General features: G+C 42.1%; 1 protein-coding gene and 1 non-coding gene across 2 annotated transcripts; both read right to left on the bottom strand.

Annotated features, from left to right (window-relative positions):
* Positions 1–247: 247 nt before the first annotated feature.
* Positions 248–22,429, bottom strand: Ets96b (Ets96B). Its single transcript, XM_076439897.1, has 8 exons — positions 22,230–22,429; positions 17,609–17,720; positions 13,947–14,000; positions 7,309–7,453; positions 6,770–6,903; positions 2,157–2,656; positions 1,675–2,008; positions 248–1,484 (listed from the first exon to the last, which is right to left on the bottom strand). Exons 1-8 carry the CDS (start codon positions 22,278–22,280, stop codon positions 1,072–1,074), a joined length of 1,743 nt encoding a protein of 580 aa, XP_076296012.1. The 5' UTR covers positions 22,281–22,429; the 3' UTR covers positions 248–1,071.
* On the bottom strand, positions 13,763–13,835 carry Trnak-uuu (transfer RNA lysine (anticodon UUU)). Its single transcript has one exon. It is a non-coding gene; the product is annotated as a tRNA-Lys (tRNA).
* Positions 22,430–22,598: the final 169 nt, after the last annotated feature.

Here is a 22,598-nt window from a genome sequence, read left to right as displayed (position 1 = left end):
CCGAAAGCCAGCCACGTGTAAGAAGGACGAAAGATGTCAGGCTTTGGTGCGAGAAGGAGGCACCGATGTAAACATATCGAGTGTGTGTCACTGCTCGAAATACGCGGCAGAGCCTCAGTCCAGTGGTGTTGAGGCTTGCGTCACTGCCTATGATTATATGCTGCTGCAAGAAAGATGTGCAGAAAACGACGCGACGCGGCCGTGTCTAGGTCAAGCGCGCAATCGCTTACGCTTATGCTAATACGCTGGTCGCTGTCGGGCCTACTCGGGCTATCTACGAAAGCCACTCGCTCGCTTGCTTCGTTGACGCAATTGGATAAATTCGGCGATGACAACAGGCGAAAAGATTCCGGAATATTGTTCTTCCGATAGAGATTTATTTCATATTTACAGAAATTACAGATCCAGAACTACTCGGACGCAGGCGATTCGATCCTCCGGACTATTGGGTGATCAGCCGAGATACCTGGCTGATCGAGACACGTCTCGTATTTACATGATTCACGAAACGCGCAATACAAACGCGATTGTACGCGAGCCGCCTCTGTTTCTATGTTCGCATGAACGAGCTAAGGAGTGAAGGTTAGGCTACTTGGAGGGTTCAACTCTCTAATCGCTAACTTTCCCCTAAATTACGAACGCGGCGGCTCAAGGGTGTCTTGCTAGCTTGCATCGCGCGTTTTATAATATAACCCGTGTATGGTACTCGGTAATCTTGATGACACGCATCAGACTGTAAGGAAAGCTCGAACGTGAACTTATTCGTTTGGGAAAGTTTGAAAATGTTCAAACTTAATGAGGCTAACTACTGGATGATTGCAAGTTCTCAATGTTCAGAGACTCCAATATCACTTCCAAGTCCCAACAACTTCAAACTAAATAAATTCAAGTTGAACATTTTCTCTCGGTTTCACAGTTAATTGTACCATGCACGAGTCTGTAACCACAGTTGGGTCACAATCGAACCTCTTCAAGATGTAAGCTACATCATTCGATATTAAACGATTCCAAGTCGATTCTGCCCCAACTGCGATCAAAGTCTGACTCATTATCGATAAATTGGACGGAGATTCAGCAGACGCAGCTGCCAACACCAAGACAAGCGTACGAAGTTTGCTCTATCTTCGAGCTGGTGGTGGTAGCGTCCAATAAAGTTGGCTGAGAGATCGCTGGTGCTGTCGGCAATTGCGTTCTCTGCACTCCGTCGTATAAAATCGATGATGCTTCTCTCTCTCTGCTGATACCCTCGGATTCTTGGCTGTACGGGATCCTCGGTAATTCTTGGCACCTCGATTCTGCAGGTGTGTCGTGAGAAGATAGGCGACCGTAGTTCAGGAAGGTCTCTGCGTAGCTTGATGGCGGATGATGATGACTGCCGTTATACTCGTGCGAGTAATGAGGATGGTACCTGTTCGGAGGAGTCTTGAACCCGTCATTGCCACCTAGATACTGGTGCAGATGATGCAGGCTGGACGATCCGTACACTGTTCAATTGAGAATGCAACGTGGTGAGTTCCAAATTTCACGCAATTCTTTTTCATTTGTCTACAGTCGGGGAGAAAATTAAGTGAACCTTGACCTCTTAAATCTCGCAGTTCCTAATAAAGTTTGGTTTTCAAAATTGATATTAAATATTGATATTTGGTATTAACAATTGCTTTTGAAAAATCGAACCTGCAGCAGTGTTGGAGTACATGGCAAGAACAGCGTCCCCATAGCCACTGGATGAATGTTTGCCCAAGTCGGAGACATCGTTGTTGGATGAAATTTTGCTGGATATGGACTGGCTTCGTACACTGTTCTGTACTTCGCTCGGAAGACTCGAAGACCCTCCCGCGCCGTACGCCATGTTGAAAAGCGCTTCCGGGTCGCAGACAAACTTGTAGACGTATCTCTCTCCTGCTACCTTCTGCATTATGCCTTTCTCGTAATAGTACCTCAGCGATCGGCTCAGTTTATCGTAGTTCATCGCAGGTCGGTTCTTCTGCACACCCCATCTACGAGCTACCTAAATAGAATCATCAACCGTACATCTTAATTTAGGCTCGAAACAAACAACCACCTTTGAAATTGGCAATTAAATTAATGCAGACAATTTTTATTTTGCATGCAAATCCGCATCCTACTCATGATGAAAGAGAAAATTGTTTCTTTACCTCTTCCGGTTCAATCAGCTTGAACTCCATGCCCCGACCAGTCCAAGCAATGCAAGGAGCATTCGCAGGGTCATCCAGCAACGTCACAAGGAACTGCCAAAGCTGAAGAGATCCTCGTCGCTGCTGTTGATAGCCAACAGTCATCTCAGTCCACGGCGAAACTCCAGTGACCGATGATGGCCTTTTCCCGGCATAGTCCGCGTTCCATGAAGTCGGTGAGCCTTTCTTCTGGTAGCAACTGCCTTGTCTCTCCCACGACGAATTCCTACTGTCTAATTGAGCTCCCAACTCTGTCCACGTGGGAGTCACGCTCCTTTTCCCATAAACCTCGGAGTTCCAGTTCTCCTGACGAGGGAAGAAAGCGTCGGTCGATGACGCTGGGACAGTTGACTGCCATTGAGATGCTGCCGAGGATGTGCTGGCTGGTCTGTTAGGCGATGGTGAACCTCTGCTGGTCCTTGTTCCGCCATATTGCTGCTGTTGGTACACCAGATTGTTGTCTGCAAGATTCAAACGCTTGCAATTAATATTTACTGTCGTTTTTAATGTCTTAACTGTGGTGTGCTTTGAACTTCTATCAGTTGAATGCGAACAATATTTCCTAACCGAGTATCGGTTTGTAGATGTGTGTAAAAGGTTTATGTCCATTGAAGGAGTTAATCGGAGAATTATAGTGAAGCCCGATTAAACATCGTGGAAGTATGGATCGCCATAGTTGAAAAGGAACGATCGCGACCGGATGCCTATGGAAAAAAGACGAGAAACCAGGGGAAGGGGGCGACGTATTAGCGATTGCACTCACGCGCGGTTGCCGGTGAAGTGCTCGTCACACAAATATCGGCAGGAAATTGGTTGATATTCAAAGCCCACGGGGTTGCCGGCTCGGCTCGGCTCTCGCGGATGGCGGCACCGCCTGAAATACCGCGCGGAGCTCGCGCGATATGTATATTAATCGGGTGCTCTCCTCCCGGGGAACACCAACACCGCCGGCATCCCACCGATCCCGCGGTCCCTCGAGCCGAAAAAGCTATTCTCGAACCGTAATCCGGTTACGTTCCAAGTCGTGTACGGGGAATATTGAAAAATTGAGAGCCCCCTGCCGATATCGAGCCGGAACGTCGCTCTCTTTCTTTCCTTCTTGCTCCGTTTCTCTCGCTCGCTGGCACGCCAACCACCCCGTGCACCCTTTTCCCTCGGCAATTAAAACACCGATATCTTCTTTCGGTGTTTCGCCGGGAAAATTTCAATTTTAGATGCCACCATTAACACTCGGATATCATCGATGCTTCTGGAGAATTATGTTAACACTATTGTTGCAAAAATCCCTTGCTAGAGATTTCGGAAAAGTATAATGTATTTCTATGGTCTTCACTTTTTCTTACAGAATTCGGAAAAAACCAGCCGGTAGAAGAAAAACACGATCATTAAAACTTCAATTATTTTCGATTATTGAGATTTTGTGGTTACGAATGAGATTGAATCGCAAATTATGAGTTGTCTATGTTAGATATTAGAAAATCACATTATGTAACAATGTTCAAGTTCTGAAATAATTAAAAAAAAATTTTGTTATTCCTCATGATCGACTACTGTGGCGTCGCGTCGTCTCTCAATTAGCAGGGGCCCGGTGTTGCTCTTTCTTTCGGCGGTAATTACGGAAGGTCTCAGTCACTGGAGAAAATCAACAGGAAGGGTTACCAAGGTTTAATCGTGTCGGCGAGTTAGCTTTACCTTCCTCGCCGGGCAAACGTCGGTCGGATCCCCGATCCTCGTGTAGACGAGATAGACAGTGGATCCTGGTTCGGTGTCGAGGGGGTGAGAGATAGATAGATAGAGAGAGTGAAACAGAGAGAAAGATAGAAAGAGAGAGAGAGAGAGGCAGAGAGAGGGTTGGTCGGGAAGCTGCGGGCCAATCTGGCACTCTCTCCGAAGAGGGGGTGAAAGGGGGTCGACCTCAACGTGCAAGCGGGACCAGAGGCTTTGCGGGTAGTTTTAGATTAAAATTAATCGCGAGCTGATGAAACCGGTGGCGATGTACCGAGCAGGAAAAGGGTTGAAGCCGGGACTGGTCAGGGGCGGTGCACAGAAGGGTTGCTGGGAAAAGAGGACGGCCTCCACTCGTCCACTCTCAGACAAGCTCCATTCTTTTGTCCTTCTCTGTTCCACGATCCCGATGTTTCTCCTCTGCTAGCAACCCCCTAACCATCTTTCTCTTGTTCTCTCACTCACTTTCCCGTTTTCTCTGACACAGCCAAGCCTTTATCCGTCTCTGTCTGCCTGATCCCCGAATTCCGGAGTAGAGGCCGGTTAATAATGCAAGCTCCATTTTCCATCCACCTGACGCACCGAAATCTGTCTCTCTGTCTCTCTCCCTTTCGTTGCCTCCTTCTCTTGTTTATTCAGCAGATGTTGTGGAGTTTCTTCGTGCGGTCGTAATTGTCGCGGAATTCTGCTGGTTCGAAGCCGACGGGACCTGACCACCTGTAATCCCCGTGATCCTCGTGCACGTATTAATTAGTAGGGCGGCCACCAATCTGTAGCCATTAACTGGTTATTACTATTCGACCTGATACGTGGAAGGGTCGACGGGACACGCTTCATCTCGTCTGGATTTCGCTTCGCGATCGGATGTTTCGACCCTCGACCCTCCTCTGTCATGATTTGACACGTTTTTTCATGGTTTTCGCAAAGGCAACGTGCCCCGCTTGTTGTTTCATTACCTATCAATTTCATTTCGTATCACCTTGTCACTGTCTTCCAGTTTCAACGACGAAATTTCTTTAATCGGGTCATTTTCCCTTACAAATAATTTTGCGCGTAAAATACAATAACTCTTCATTAATAACATTGAATCATGTTCGAGCACATGCAGTTCCATATAATGTCGTGTTTTTACTAATAAATTCTTTCTTAGACCTGAAAAAATAACAGTGTCATACCAACAGGCTGTTAAGTTAATTAAGTTATGGATATGGGAAGGGGGCCAAGCTGAAAGAGCGAATTTCTCCTAGATCATGGCAATCACCTAATAGACATTGACGCATAGAGACCGCGCGAAAGGTGTAATCGACGAAGAAGAATGTTTGCAAGCTCATGCCTCGTAATCATCGCGATGATTAGTCTTCCTTTATTCACGGGCACGAAAACGAATCCTTTAGGAACTACCACCGAGTTCGCTGGCCCGACATGGCCCGCCTCTCTCTCTCTCTCTATACCCATTTACTTCCAAGTCACCTGGGAATTATGCTTCTACTTCTCTTCGCGTAATTCCTCCCTACCATTAAGCCGTTTCAATTATTTACAAGCAGTTTAGATTAATAATAGGATCGTACCTATCGCTGATATCGATACCTACCGACACATATGCTGCGGCTCTATCAATTTCCTATCGGCGCGGCGATGGGGAACGGCGGAAAGACAGTGTCAGCGACCTTTCCGTCAAATGAACTGGCGTCGAAAGGAAACAATTTTTATAAAACGTGATGACAAATTTAATTGTAGTGTTTTATGTTTTTTTAAATGCTGTAAATCTTGCTCAACTTCTATCTATAGTTTCAGCAATGGAAGATTGCAGGTGTTTTGTTTTGTCTATTCTATTAGAATTTCTGAAGCTGAAAAATATTCAATGGTTAATAGACTGTACCAGGTGTCACATAGATAAGTCCATCTTCTTGCAAGGAACGTTTTCATTTGGCAGCATCAACACTGCTCGAAGAAAGCTTGCTCAGCTCTCTGGGGACCGAATTCCATGCTCTTTCCTTCGTTTAGCAGCTTTCGCTGAATTCTGCGATCCACTCTGTGTGTTCCTCCCTCTCTCCTTCTCTCTGTCTCTGTTGGTAGCTTTCGAGTTGAAAGCATTCTTCAATTATTCACTTACGCGTACTTAGTCACGCGTGAGTGAGTCCGGTGCAACAGCGATGAACATATTGTCCAGGATTATGTTGGGAGTTCTTGTTGGAACCCGATATTTATTGTCGCATCAAGTTAACAATACTTCCAACAAACAATACTGTATTGTCTCGTGGTATCAGAAAACTTCGGGACCACAATGTCACCGATATCGTGTGTACAGATTCTACTCCTTGATCTCTTAGCTAATAATAGTCCAATTATAATCAAAGAAAAACATTGTAAGCTGGAACAGCGGCAGAAATCGGTTCTAAGAACCGAAACCGGAAGAAGAGTCGAGCCGGGGTTCGATTAATGGACGGAAGCGCACCCAGCACTGTGCTCCAGTTATTTATGGGACACCATAGGGTAGCACCCTGCCACGTGGACCCATTGTCCAAAGATTTGTCACGGTGCACGTATAAGACGAGGGATCACTGAATCAGAAAGCTCGATTTGTCGAGAATCGAGGACTCGGAGGATGTTGTCAGGAGAGTGACTCTCGCGTATCAGCGTAATTCATTAGGATTATGTTAGATTCTGGCAGCTAATTCCTAATTCCTTAGTTTACGATTTTAGAAACTAAGAAGGTATCTTTGCAAAAAATTCTAAGCCTGATCATTCTACGTTTGAAGAATTCCTAATATTTATGCAATATTTGGGGAATTTCATTTTTACTGCTGGATAGTTCAATTATTTATTGAAGGAATTATCTGTTAACTCACTGTTTCGAGTGTCCTGAGCTGTCGTCGTCGGTATAGTTGCAACAATAGGCTCCCCATAGCCTCTATCCGCAGGCTCCTCTTTCACAGCGACGCTTTTCGTAGCCTCGTTCGTCCGCGAACTCAATTTATTGCCACTACACAACAAAAAATAAGAATTTTCTATATACAGTGACTGTGTGTGTGTGCAACTAATATTCGGACGCTCTCAAAATACCGATACCTTTTTTAATATTAGACTATACGATTTGAACTTTTTTGAGAAGCTACAGCCATTAGTTTACTACAGGATGTGAAAAGAAATTTTTCCAAAAATTGCAATTGATCGAAATTGCAGACAAAATACTAGAAGTTGTATTCTACAATTGCAATTTTCGAAAAAATTTCTTTTCACATCCTGTAGTGAACTAATTGCTCTAGCTTCACAAAAAGGTTTGAATCGTATAGTCCAACAATTAAAAAAGTTATCGCTTTATTAATGGGAGTCACTGTACATACATACATTAAATCTTAAAATGATTGAATCTATAAATGACACTAACGCAAAACAACTGGAGCGATTTTCTGGGTCCAGATCCAGGAAGGTGCTGCTCTGCCCGTGCGGGTGGCTGACAGTTGCCTGATATTGTGCGTAATTTGCGTCGCTGATCCTCCTACAGTTCGCGGATTCTTGCTTTACATTGGCGTCTGAAAGAAGAATATACAGAGAGTACATTATATTTATTCAGATACTATCAAGTATCGTTTATTTATTCAGATACTATCAAGCTTCTTTTATATAAAACTGATTAAAAAATGTAGAGGAGTGCATGAAGGTGAAACGTATTTTTCTGTTTAATCGAACATTTGGAATGCATTAGAACATGTCGATCTTCTTTGAAGTAAGCTGTCAGATACTACATGCCCTTACTATCTTATAACTGATCTAGTCTGTGCCTTCCTAAATTTGCGGCCCCTAGAAGATCAATATTATCGTCAATATATTGCACAATAATTGATATTGTACAATAATATTGATCGTCTGTAAAGAGGCCTATTCACGATCAAGCATGTTGCGCAACAATTACTGTGCAGCATGATGTTACGCAAATCCAAATTGTATTCACGTTGACACACAATTTGAGCAATCGTCGAGTTATTCACTCCGTAGTGATGAAACTTGTCTGACAATATTTGTGCAACAGTGCCATTCACAGTACAACACAGTACAAACGTAACCCGTTTGTTGTGCCCAAAATATCAGGAAATTCTGATTTTACATAATAGGTTGCGGAATTAGTCAATCACTATCATTCACGATCAATCATGTTGCGCAATAGGCATTGTTGCGCAAAATTCTTGATCGTGAATAAGCCTCCTAAATCAAATGGAAAGATTGCATAATATATTGTCAATCAAAAAGAGTTTGATTTTTATTGTACAATCTCGTAAATATTGCTTCGTCTGTGGGTAATATTGCGCAATATTGTAATATCGCAAGGTGAATCGTTAACCGCAATTAACGATTAATAAGTATTTAATCGTTGACCGCAATTGATGATTAATAAGTATTTAATTGTTAACCGCAATTTTAACGATTAATAAGTATTGAATCGTTAACCGCAATTAACGACTAAACTAGAAGCTTAGTTGATAATTGCGATTAACGATTGTAGAAATTTAATAGAAATTTAATCGTCAATCGTCGATTAAATTGCCCAACTCTGAGTTTAGATGTACTATATCCAACAATGTTTTTCTCAAGAAGTTTCCCATTTTTTTAATAATTTTCAATAATATCGCGTGTTGCGTTACTGTATGTCAGATCGTCGGCGCCATATTGAATTTCACTAGCCTGTTGTTTATCCAAGAATTATCGAGCAAGTGCTAAAATATGAAGAGCATTATCGCGATAGAAATTAGAGTCACGTTCGCCTCGTCTTAACGAACATGCTGCAATTTGCGCACGGCATTATACGTATTTCATCATCTCCGACCGGTTGTTTCTTAACACGTAACGAAATATTTTATATTATACCGACGCACGCAATAAGGAAACGTTATTATCATTATTATTATATAGAAAAACGCTTGGGCGAGCCGTTAATGAAATCTCCCAGCGATTCGCCAGCAATATCGAGGCTCTTTATTAAAAAACACAGCGAAACGCCCGGGGCTGATGTTTTTAAAGCGGCAAGAAAGAATCAACAGAAGATTCCCGTCGATTATCGATATCGCGTTACACGGCCAGGCACTTTATATTAAGTCGATGCGAATTTTTTCCCCTTCCCCCGCCCACAATTTTTCTACATAGAATCTCCGAGTCGATTATCTATAGACTGCGTTTACGGCTGAATAAAAATCGATACTGTTTTTATTATATTTTTAGCATTGAGATCTTCTAATCTTAATGACATAAGTTCTTTCCTTGTTATCTCGATTTCATATCACACACAAAAATGGTAATTTTTGTGAAGACTCGGACATAATCCAAAAAGTATTTAAACTTCTCTATGTAAGACAAATTCGCACGACGTAAGACGTGGAAAGGTCTCTCGAAAATGCTACCAATTGAAGCGTCTCGTTTGAAAATCTAAGGAATAGTCAAAGTTCACGAAATTTTACGTTCGTAGAAGAAATTTTGCAAAATCTTTCGCTACGGTTTGGCATATCCCGCAAATATTTCGATACGCGTGGAATAGATGAGCAAACGGCCAGAGGCAACGACAGATAATGTCTATATGCTCTCACTTATACAGTTTCCGTCTCGTGCGTGCGCGTCTACGTGTGTTAATCCAATAAAGAAAATATCGGTGCTCCGTTATTCTCGTCTTACGAGCCAGAAAAAAGAATACATATACTGCACTCTGAAAATAAGCTAGACGCTCGGTTAATACTCTCCTCTAAAATCTCTCTGATTTATCTCTCTGTAACTCTATCTTTCTATTTCTTTTTCTCTTTCGATCTCGCGAGTCAACAAAGGAGAAACGAAAACTCTCACCGCGTAATTACGAATCATTATATGTTATACGTTTGTAATGTGCTATATTACGAGGTCAAATTTGCTCATCACCCGTTGATTTTACTCGCTGTTCCGTGGCTGCGAGGGAGACTGATATCTCCGCCCCCCGATTGTGTACGTAATACGCGGGCAAACAATCGGAACGAATCGTGCATGAGGTAAATACGTTTATCCGCGGGTCCAGATTTGCCAATAAACTTTCATTCGGGGGAACTGTTTGCCTGTTGTTGTTACAATTGCTGCGCTGTAACGGGAAAACTGGATGGGAGCATTTCTGCTCGTTCTGGTATTATACTTTATTTCGCCTCGGAGAGATCGATATCGCGACTCGTTATCGCGTGAATCCCGGTTTTATCTTCGGATGATAATACAAATTGAATCCGAGGCCCGGGAAAATTTTTTCAGCGGATTTTAATTGCCGCGATCCACGGTGGTCGAAACGCTTCAATTTTAATACAACGATTCATAAAAATATTATGTACAATTAGCGTACAGAAATTATTAGGTTGGAACGAAAGTTCGTAGCGTTTTCAAATCAAGATTCAAAGATAAATTTAAGATATTTATTCATAGGTTTATTGATAAGTCATCTAAAAAATTGCAAAAATTAATAGAAGAGAATGGAAAATATGTTATTGAACAAATCTCTCTCTATGTATAAATATCCTAATTTTATCTTTGAGTTTTAATTTAAAAACGCTACGAACTTTCGTTCCAGCCCAATATGTTAATTTTGTGGTGTCCGATGTCAGGCATAGGGGACCGTGTCGAAACGTGGCGACGCGTCGAGACGAAAACGACACCCCATTGAGCGATCTCGGCGCCGAGATCCGTCGAGGACCGACACTCTTCGACTGTTTAGGTTAAGATACAGCATTGGACTGTTTAGTTTTAAGGAACTGTATGTGTGTGCGTGTGAGTGTGTGTGCGGAGAGTGCGAGCTTGACGCGTTTTCTTTTAACGAAGACGAGGCAGTCGGAAGAAAAGTGCACGTGAGTGAACTTCGTCCTGCGAGTTGCGGTCAGAGTTAAAAGTAAGATTACATATTGCGTTGTGTTTTGACCTGCAAGGTGCGGTCAATCGCGTTGTGTGTACGATTATTTTATGTTTTTTCTCTATTTTTTAATATACATATATACTGTTTTGTTCGTTTCCCGCGCGTAGTCAGTTTTTTTTACCACAATATGGTGCATATGTAGGGTGGTGTGACGTGATGCTGTTTCCGAGCGGGAATTCCGCCGAATGTTACGACATTAGTAACGGTAACGACGCGACGATCTGTCATTAACGTTATTGATTCCGGTTTTCAAATTTATGGAATGCGATGTTGAATTATTCAAGTGCGGCGCGCGAATAGAAAAAGACGTTTGTGATCCGAGACGGAGATTCAGACGCGAGAGTTTAGTTAATTGTACTCGTTGTGTTTCTAATTAAACGTTACATTATTTTTTCTTGTTTACCGCTGCGTTATTCTTCAACGTCTCTGATCCTACACATATAATACAGTGATCATAAGACGAACAGTCACCTCAACAATCGAGTTACCCATCAGTCGGATCATTTTCCAAATCGAGCTATGTTTGTGCGCCTAAATCGATCTCGACCGCGAATAGAATGTTTAATGACGCGGCCAGCATTATCGCGGATCGCAGGAACGAATCCGCCGGAAAATCAGGTCCGAGCGATTACACAAATCCGTCGGATTCTTTCGTCGAAATCGAGTAGTCGACGGTGCTCCGGCAGCAAGTAAACTTCCGATGTTTGCAAATACAATGATTGCCGGAGGCCTCCGACTTATGCTTCCCACGGGCCGGGAGTCTGTTTGATTTATCGGGGGCGCACCCTCGGCCGCGCAAAATCGTCGACGGCCCCATTAGACGAGGACCCACCCCCACGTGCCGTTGCAACGATGCGCCTTCCACTTCCGGTACGACACGCGCCCGAATCGTCATTTCACCCCCCTTAGATCATTGCCATTGAAGAAATGATCGTCGCTCGACCGAGGTCGATAAAACCTAATCGTATGCGAGGGACACCCTTTGTAGATCGTTAAAACCGCGAGCATTAACATCTAGCTTAACCAAAAGTGTCGTTGGGAAAACCTATAGTCGAATTAAACAAACATTGTCTCCTAAATCTGTGTTCGATGCAGTGCATTGCGAAAATGTTTATATGGAACGATGAAGTTTATTCGATTTAATTTTATTGGATTTTTTGATGTTTTAGTGTTTGGATCAATTTAAATGGCTAAGAAATATTTTTTCCAGGAATAATTTTACAGAAAAAGAGCTTACTTCGAGGAAGACTACCAACTTTCCCATTCCCAACATCCTCAATTCCGCTTCTCCAGCCAAGGTTCAGATTCTTCTTTATGAAATCAAGCATTCCGAGTGCTCCTTCCCTAGAAATTCGTGTCTTCCCGTTCGAGCGATGAAGTTCTTTCGGAATTGGATATAAACTGCATGCTCGAGACATTTCCGTGCAACTTCCGCGTCTATGGAGGTTAACTTCCTTCGCGCTACATACGTTTCTAGTTAATGTTATCGGAACGCGGCAATTGCGGCAATTTCGAGGAGTTTCGAGACAGAATCGAACGGGACCGATTCGGAAAATTTCCGGGCAATTCGTGGAAAGTAATTACGAAATTATTCAGAAAGAAAATAGATGTCTAATAAACTATAACAAATTATATTTGACATACGGTGGAACTCCGGCACGTATTGCTCGTTGTCCTCAGTTTCGCAGCTGATACCTGTAATGTAATACAGACGAAGTGCAATGTTATTTTTCGTTCACCGTTCCATAATAGTTAACTGCTTCTTTGATTTCGTCGAGGAAAGAAACGCTCAATAAGAGTCTCATTGTTAATGAACTAAGCGAGAGATCTTGGCTAATGATCGACCACGTTCCCCCTCTGGGTGAATATAGATTTTTCTTCAACCCTTGGCATCAACCCCGTCCGTTATCCTTGGTATTACATTGCATCCACCGTGCATTACATTACAGTTCGAAGTAATTAAAATTAATGTTACCGATAGTGGCCGGCCACCGTGGCTAATAGTCTTCGAGGAAAATTTACGAACCCGGTAGTCGTCTTGCACCTCGAGAAATGGATTATGCTTGTTCGTTTTACACGAGATGCACAGCAACATTTATATTTATATACCAAAAGTGGTCGCTAATGACCTCGATGTTAATGCGACCTCTATAAACAAACAATATAAAAAAAAAATTAATAGTATTTTTCATATATTTTTAATTCGAGAAATTTATTAGTTGCTCTAGCATATTAAATTTTTCACTAGATTTTTATAAAAACATTGTAGAAAATGTTTGTGTAAATTTTGTGTATTCACTACCATCCAATTCATCTGTTCACTGTGTACAATGCAGTGTTGGGCAATAAATAAATTTATTTAAATAAAGAATTATTTAAATAAAAATTTAAATAACAAGTTATTTGTTGTTTGGATATTCAAATAAAAAGCAAAAATAATTATTTATTATTTCACAGCAAGTCTAAATAGAATTATTTAAAATAATAAAGTTAATTGTTATTTACAAATACAATTTCAATTATTATTTGTATTGACAAATAATAAATTAAATTGTGTTTTTTATAGGCAGCTAGGCCCTTCGGACGGGCCCGACCACTGGCGGTATACCTGTAAAGGTTGCAATAGCAAACAAACAATGCGCACGTGTGTGTGTGTTCATTGTATATACAAAATACAAGAAATAAGAGGAGACCAAAAACTATTTATTTGATTTCAACCTCAATCCAAATAATAAATAATCTTTTATTTGCAAATAAGAAATAATAAATAGATCACTTTTGGAATTATCTAATTACTTTTATTTAAATAAAAAGTTTAGTTATTATTTGCAATTAAAATCACACGTTTATTTATTATTTAAAATAAAATTTTCCCAACACTGGTACAATGTTAATAAAAAAAAGAAAGTATAGTAAAACAAAAAATTATAAAAATAAACGCCCGAACAGGGACTCGAACCCTGGACCCTTAGATTAAAAGTCTAATGCTCTACCGACTGAGCTATCCAGGCCGTCGGTATTTTCCTTCTCGAAATAGCATTAAAACTGGTCTTCCATCGAGACTGCGATTTCATATTTAATTTCCACGCGAATACATTTATTTATAACAAAACGCTACTTACCATCTTGTAGCCAGGATTCTTGCCTGTATTCCTGCGCGGAGTATATTTCGTTCTCTGAAATGAAATTTTCGTTGTTTGAAATATCCATTTACGTGAAATATTCACCTACTCGGCGCATAAACAAGCAATTTCGGCAAATAATTAACATATACACATGTGAAAATAGTTTCTCAATTGGATTGCGTAACAGGGTCTAGCTACACATTAACGTTTTATCGATTTCCCAAGAGCTGATTCCCGTAAACAGACGCAATCGTGTCGATAAGAATAACGCTCTCATGGTGACAAGATCTAAAATGATGTGGATGTTATTTATAATAATTACACTGCGGAGCTTCGTGCAAAATAGGAATTATTTCCGTTAATTGCAAAAAATAAGAACCAAACAAATATTTCTTTCTTCGATCATTTTAATAGACTAAAATGAATACTTTGATGTTCTTCAATCAATGTGTATTTTAAAATTAAATTGTCTCTCCATTGATTTTAATTGTACATGGTTGCCATAAATGCATAAAATCTGCAGTCTAATATTTTTCTTCCAGTTTTCTTAGCTAGCTAAGGAATTAAATGACGAATTTCCATTCATCGCATAATGATTAATGGTTAGTGGGGAATAATAATCTCGCCGCGAAATTAATCCCGCGTATTTACATTGTTGCACGATTGCTCCGCCGCAAACTTCCGCTCAGCGAGTCATTATCACCCGAAATAACACCAGAAAGTAGATACTGCATCGAGTTAATACAGAGCGAGTATTTGTACGTTACAATGTTTTATTTAATTTTGCGATACGTACGTTCGGAATCATGTATTTTCCGAGAGAATAAATTGTACAGGAAACAACAGCGTCTGTATTTGCAATGGATACTCTCAAGGAATTAGTTACTTTATTTGTGATAATTAATTTTTGGGGGGAAGAACGGTACATTGACCATTCTCTCAAATAATCACTCATTTCGGTAATAACAACTCACTCTGTAGTTCGGTAATAATTAATGTTAGGGCGAAACAGTGTCAAATCAGAACGCGACAGTGCCCCATAGCACGTAAAATTATTTCTGCGTCATTATAACGAGACGAAAGGCGATATCTAGGGTGTGATAAGATTCGATCGTAAGATGTAACAAAGGCGGAAAGTAGGGGGATGATTCAGTGACAAAAACAACCCCTTCCAAGCGAGCGAAGAGACCACGATAGAAATATCTGTGTATATGCAGCATGGGGTCCGTTTAATGGGCCTCTAGGATTCGCCACGGGTAGCCACTTGTCAGTAACCTCGTTTTGTTCGCAGTCACAGTCCCGTCTGACGAATCGAATTTACTTAGCCTCGTAGATAATAAAATATACTATACCAAACCGAATTGCCACTCTAACGAGCCGATCGTGCACTAACTTGTTGGGATTTGTTGACCAAATCGTGCCACTCTTAACACGCAGCTTATACTTCATAGAAATATTCGTGTCAATGTTTAACTACACTTCGAGAATTAATTCTTCAAAAACGTTCAGTGATCTGATGATGATCTGATTCTGTCCAGCTTTATTTTTTAAAATTAGTGGTCGAGTCCTCAGTTCACCTCTTTAGGGGAGGAGTTCTAAACTCCTAAGAACTTCTAAAAAGGTATAGCAGAGCAAACTGTAGGTGTAGATGAAGTCCGAAGAAGCTTCAACACGTTCCTTTCAGCATAGATAGGTGAGAATTCGTCTAAACCGTTTCTGCGACTGATTTCCTTGCCGGGAACGAGGAAAATCTGGTCGAAGAGCATCGAACAAGAGGGTGCCGGGAGGGTGGTTTTCGTTTGTGGCGATTCTGGCAACGATTCGATATTTCTTGACGGCGAGTCGTCGTCGTCGTCGATGGAACACGGCTTGGGGAGCACAGCGTTGGAGGTAGGGCGTAACGCGATTACGATAGAGAAATTGCAGCATTATAGGCTGTGATTGAGTTAGGTGGAGGCGGTCCATCCTGGCTGGTGGTTCACACCACGGGCATGCCAATGTTAGATATAAAGTGTCAGTCACCGTGCTCAGACGACGGGGCTATGGGGGTTCGGGGTGCACGGGGTTTAGTCTCCTGTGGGGGTACACAGCCGGCATCGACTACCCCATGGGGCTCTTTGCGGCGATAATACGTTGCTTATTGAATTCGGCCTCGAGGCTTCTCGTCGTGCCAAAGGATTTCTGGGTCAAGGCTGACTGAAGTCGACGAAACCGAGACCACTGCGAGACACTTCTCATCGAATTAACCCTTTCCGGTTCTGACTTCTGCACCACCAATTTGTTGAATTGATTTAAACATCGTATTTTAATGATTGAGATGTTTGATTGAATTCGGCGGAACTGCTAAGAGTATACGATTTAATTTGGTCTATTTTTAAAGATGTTTTAGTGGTGGAACTAATTTGCAACATTTGCAAGAGTCGTAGAAATATATTTTCTTGATGGGATATTTTCTAGACGGACAACGACCCATAAACTAATTTTTTAGATGAACAGCAACTTTAAAATCGCAGGAGCGGGATCAAAATAAACATCTTGTCGATTGTTTCAACATCTGCAGATAGAATCCAGGCTTCTTCGTCAAAGGGAAATGAGGTCGAGGATTCGTCGAAGGATTTTCGAGGCTCTCAGATCGTCTCGAAACGTAATTGCACCGAGGACCAGAAAATAATATCGTACTTGATGCGACTATATAAAGATATTGACTCGACTGGTTGCCTGCTGGTGACAGCCTCTCTTCAGGGGGTGGTTCCCTCTTCGTCCCCGTTGTACGTAGTTCGCGTACATCCTGCACGTGCTCGAAAGCGAGTGTGCGTCTTCCTCTCTCTCTCTTTCTCTCTCTCTAGATTTTCTTCGTGTGCAAGGCGACGACGACGTGTGTGCGTGTTTATAGAAGACGCCAGGCCGTGCTACGCCGAAGAGCCGACATTCCGGGGTAACGTCGTATCAAAGAACTTCAAAATCGTGCCGAGCTGGGGGATGGTTACTTGAACGGACCGCCCTTCGCGACTCTACTCGATCTCGCGGCAGAACTCGAGTAATTTCAAGTTGATCTAACTGTACCTGCCGCAGTCTTGCCCTCCTGCGACGAGTATCGGGTCATTTTGACCCGCCTGAGCTAGGGAGATATTTTTCCTAGTGTTTTAACGTGATAGCCTAGACCTACATAGGTTTGAGAATAAGAGATCCAAGTTTCTCTAAATTTAGGGAATTTATGATTGAATTTACTAGATGGTTTGTATAGTAGATAATTATAGTATGTAGTTTGAGTGTTCATATATCCAGGGTGGGCCGGAAATCGTATTACAATCGAGCAAGGGGTGATTCTACATGCAAAAATAAGTCGAAAAAGTGGAATAACATTTTTTCGTTTGACATTTTCTCGTTTTCGAGAAAATTGAGTTTGAAAATGCAGCGAATACACGTGCCATTGCATAGGAATCGTCTGACGCGTCTGACCATGATCAACGAATTCTACTTTCTGCATATACTAAAGCACGCGAACCTGGCGGAATTTTAAACTCAATTTTCTCGACAACGAGCTACCAAACGAAAAAATGTTATTCTTTTTTTCGACTTAATTTTGCATGTAGAATCACCTCCTGCCCGGTTGTACTACGATTTCCGGCCCTTACCCTGTATAGAGATGTTCTACTTACCAGAATGGAGCTTTTCCTCACTGGTTGTCTGAGCCACCGAATAATCTGTGGGGCAGTATCCTGCTGCGACTGTTTGAAGCGGCTCACCGAGTCTGCTGAACTCTTCACCAGACTGGAAGAACATAATTGTATTTTTTAGAATTTTTGATCATTGTTTCGCCTCTAACCCAGAGGCCAAGCTCGAGGTCAAGTTTGCTGTCTTAATTTTACCAAACTATTCCTCATTCAGTGTAACTAGACGGTAATACCATTTTTTTAATTTTCGGGAACGATTATATCTTTCTAGGTGCAAAAGTTGTCACGCAAGCGTTCACATCGATGACCAAATTGTTAGCGTTTTACTCTCGCGGCATTGAAACTGTTGCAATAATAAAACGCGGCGGTTTCGGCGCGGTCTGCCGCGTTCGGAATTATTAATCGCGTTCATTCGCGGCAATTATTAAATCTGTAATGAACATCTACCTTCACTGGATACCCACGGAAACTTCTGTACTTAATCTCTATTTCGGCAATTAAGATTCATTGCGTAAACTTTATGTATTACATGCCCTTCGTATACGTTCGACTATTCTTAAATGTACTTCGGAAACTCTTCTCCGAAATTGATTTTATTTAAGACATTAGTCAACGTGTCAATATTGACGTGTCAGAAATCAAACATTCTATGATTGTTGTGTATGAAATACGTAGGTAATAGAGTTCGACGACGTTCGTGGCAAGGTGAACAGTTTCCGAGTCGGTCGAGGGAGAATGATTCGGTCGACTCGGCTTTTAGGCCTCTGCAGTCCGGAAAATAAAAAGAGGAAGACAATCGGGACGAAATTGATGTAGAGCCGTAAAGGAGGACGAAAACGAACATGGCGACTCGGTGGCAGAAAGGAGTAGCAAGGGATTCGCGAGTGAAAGCGGCACAATGAGAAAGAAGAGGAACGAGGAACCCGCGCGAGGAGGCAAGGAGGACATCCGGTGAACGATTGGATGGTTTCCTCCTTGCGGAGCAATCTAGTGGTAAAGCCGGTTACCGGTTTTGGAAATTCCAATAACGCTGTGTCGCCGTCTGCTTCTCGTTTATGAAGTTTCGCTCTGCGGTTTGCGCCGATCGCTTACACTTTGAAATTCGCTAAAAAAAGAAACAAAAATGCCGACACTAATCCCGCGAAACTATACCGCATAATTCCCCTTGAAGAATCTATGTATAAGGAATTTCATATAGAACAGATATAATGACCTGTCCAGTAAACGAACCTTTGAGTATAATTACTATATAAATTTCAACATGAAATTTCATAAATGTTACTCTTACCATACGAGGATAGAAAGTTGCGTTGATTGAAAAGTTTACAGCTCCTTTTTAAATCGCTTTATCGCCCACGCTGGCTGCATAGTTTTTCACTCGCGTTTAATTCGACAGGATATTATCGTTTATAAAGACACGTAATCGACTTCCTTTTTCGCAGCTCCGTCTTACGTTCATTGCCTCGCCGCGCGGTCTCTCTCCTCTGATTGCAATTAATAGTCATTTATAATTAGTCCCCGTGATGGCTCGCCACTCGTAATCCACAAGCTGTGCCCCCTGATATAAATTTTAATTACATTCCCCGATATTACGTTCAATCTTTAATCCCGCCAACCCGATATGAGACGACATTCGCTGAGATGAAAGCGTTAAATGAACCAGAAAAAAGACGTTTGCGATTCTCATGATTAAAGTAACCATAAAGAAAAAGATATATCAACCCTCTTCAATTATTTTAATCTTATTATGTTATGTCCACACTGAAGCAACATCGAGCAACTTTTTGTCACCTCTCTTCTTTTTTTACCGAACAAACGGAAGAGCAATTTTCTTTACAGAAAACGAGGTATTAATAATGTTAGTAGCCGGTCTAACAGATTCTCGCAAGATAAGGCTCATCCATCGTCAAACGACGCGTTTTCACCCGAACAAGCGAGCCAGTATCTTCTTGCAGGGGCTAAACTTCTTTTTTGGCAGCGTTTTTCGACGGCAGCGAGCAATTAGCAGATAGAGCCCGGTTCGGCAGCCCGCTGTGATCATGAGCGTTGTCCTGTTACCTCTTATTGTTCGCGTTCCGACCTGACGAAACCGTCATTGTGTTCGCACCCTCTTGCGGGGCTGCGACGGAAAGAAGAAAAAAAAGGAAAGGGCGAGAGAGGCTTTCTCCAAGTGGCAACGCCTTCTCCTAATTGATAAAATTGGACGGCGATGAGATTGGATCGTTAATGAATAGGTCCGTCATCTCTTTCCAGAAAAGTTACAAAATTTCGGACACCTCGAGACCTATGACAAACCTCCGAGATGCGGAATCGAATGGCGATGCAGAATGGACATGCGTTTATGGTCCCGGTAATCTGTTCTGGAGCATCGAGGCTCGAGTGTATCCCAACGAAAAGTCGAGATCTGCCGGCAGATAGGGGAATCTGTTTGGAACGTGTTGTCTGCTCGATGACTTTATTATAAACCGAACCGAAGTGCGCAATTACGAGGGTGGCGTTCGAAGGGAATTGGGGTGACGACCCCTTCGCAGCATCATCGGGAACGATGGGGCGTTCCCCATGCCGCGCCGCTCTGGTTCATGGGTATCTCGTTTTCACTAGGTATGCACGGACGTTACTCGTTCGTTTGCTCATACACAACACACGGTACACTTACGAGAGCGCGTCTTTTGCACGGGAACGATAGGAAAGGTCAGGGGAGAGGTCAGAGACGCAGAGAGAAAAAGGGAGCGGGATAAGCGGACCGGCACGCGACCATGTTTGCGCGTTTACCTTACGACTCGTTGCTTCGGGTGCGCACTCGATTAACTCCTGATCGCTGAGATTATAGTCTCTGATGTTGTGCGGGCCGCAAGACGATTGACATCGGTATTTACGGAACCCTGTTTAAATACTGGGCTACGTTTAGACTACGATTAGATAGCGAGGAATAATCAATATGTACTTTTGTAATATTTTCGGGGGATTATTATTTAGATGAAAATCATTAAACTCTTTTTTAACACAGTTGTTAGAAAACGAATGAAAATGAATCATTTTCTGCTAAAGTTTCATGACGAGCTCTAGTTCCGGGGGGTCGATCCAGGTAAATGTTCACGGTGTAACATGCGTCCTGAATCTAGGGGTAATCATGGGAACCTCGAGTGGCAGCATATGTTTCCCGTGAGCGTGGGGGTTAGTCAATTAACCACCGGGTCTGGGTATGGGGCGGGTGTGTGGGAATCGGGTGATTTTTAGAATCAACAAACATAAATCAAGTGTTTCCGCGAGACAAGGTCCCCTGTCCCCCTTCATCTCCCTTGGTCCAACTTTGTCCAAATTCGTCCTTGGGTTGGGGTGCCCCATAGACCACCCACTGATCCCGTGTATCGTAGTCACGGTGGTGTTCCCTGTTCCACTATGGGGACCAGGAGGGTTGAATGGTGGCGACAATTACGTGTTTAGAGGGCACAAAAGGGGTGGCACCCGTGGGACGATCCATCGGAGCGTGGTGGCGCGTGCCACGGCAATTCGACACTCGAGTATCATCGCGATTATGCGAGCGACGACTTCGAAAGCTACTGTCCACGGTTATGACTCCATTGTGTTCTAGAGTGGCTTGATCGGGGGACCGGAAACGGGATATCGGACACAGTTTCGGTAGAACCAATTTTTAACACTGGGTAACTAACTTTCCCAAAATTATTTTAACGCTTGGTCCATTGGTTGGGTCAAAATTACTTATTTCTGATTTTTGAAAAATTGTTGAACCCTCTTAGTGCCGATCGAAAGTTAACTAGTTAGGATTACGCTAAATCGGGAGTTGTTTTTCAAATTGATAGCGATTCCGGATTTAATGAATTGAAAGGCGAGATCAGTGGCGATTGTGTTTTGACGATGCTACTGGTGAATTGCATTTGGTGTATTTGACAATAATTACGGGAGGTAAGTGCATCCAGGTTTTTATAGAGATTCGCTAACATTTTATAAAATTCGGTTCTCAATAATATTCACTAATCTTCAATCTTTCAATAATCTTTACTATTAAAGATTTAAGGAACTGTATCTTTCACGCGTTCCGTATTTTAAACTACACTTCGCGCTTTCCTCAATAAAATAGTATACTTTTCCGAATGTTTCTAGATCTTAGTTCCTTTCATATGATAATTTTTCGGACATTAAAGTTCGAATTAACACATTATCTAACTGTTTTTACTCAATTTTGTAACAACATATCAACAAGTCGCTCCTAGTAACATAAATTAATAACTTTTTTTGTGATTATTACGTCAAAGATTTGACATAGCGTCATTTTTAAAAATTCTACCAATAAATTTTCGATAAGTAAAGTTTCAAAATTATTCATTTCAGACGTAAGTAAACAAACTGTAACATATCAATTATCCTAATGATACATTATACTCAAGCTACCTGAGATAACAAGATTAACAAGTAATGGCAACAAGTCAAATGACACAAGTACTAACTAATCTACATAACTGGTTAAGATAAAAATTCTTTATCAACACATAAAATTACTACACTAATACGAAAATGCCTTATGACTCGACGTAACACAATTGCCACGAGTTTACAAATGGAGATTGATAATTGATCAAATTCTTACCAGTCTGGCCAAGTCCGTAGCTGCGGCGGGCACTTCTTGATCCTGATTCATCCTCGTCACCCACAGCTTCCCGATGTTTTACTTTTCCTTCTCGAATAGTTGTCACCAAGACCCGATCGCGATTATGGTTACCGGCAATCCGACGGAAGTCGACGAGCCGTTGCTCGTGTTTTCGGGGTCACGTTGCTGTACCGACAAGATCAAAGATAGGACTGAGACGAGTGATTTGATCTCGGTGAACGGTGAAAAGACAGGGTGTATGCATCAGGGGGTTGTGTCTACGGTATGTCTACGCCCACAACGTGCTATAGAAAGCGGGTCTGCGCGGACTACCCTCAACTAGGGGGTTGCTTCCAACCCCTGCTTGGT

The sequence above is a fragment of the Lasioglossum baleicum genome, chromosome 15, assembly GCF_051020765.1.
Source record: "Lasioglossum baleicum chromosome 15, iyLasBale1, whole genome shotgun sequence".
NCBI lineage: Eukaryota > Metazoa > Arthropoda > Insecta > Hymenoptera > Halictidae > Lasioglossum > Lasioglossum baleicum.
The sequence above is the reverse complement of the archived record's forward strand: the minus strand, read 5'-3'. Positions and strand labels throughout refer to the sequence as shown.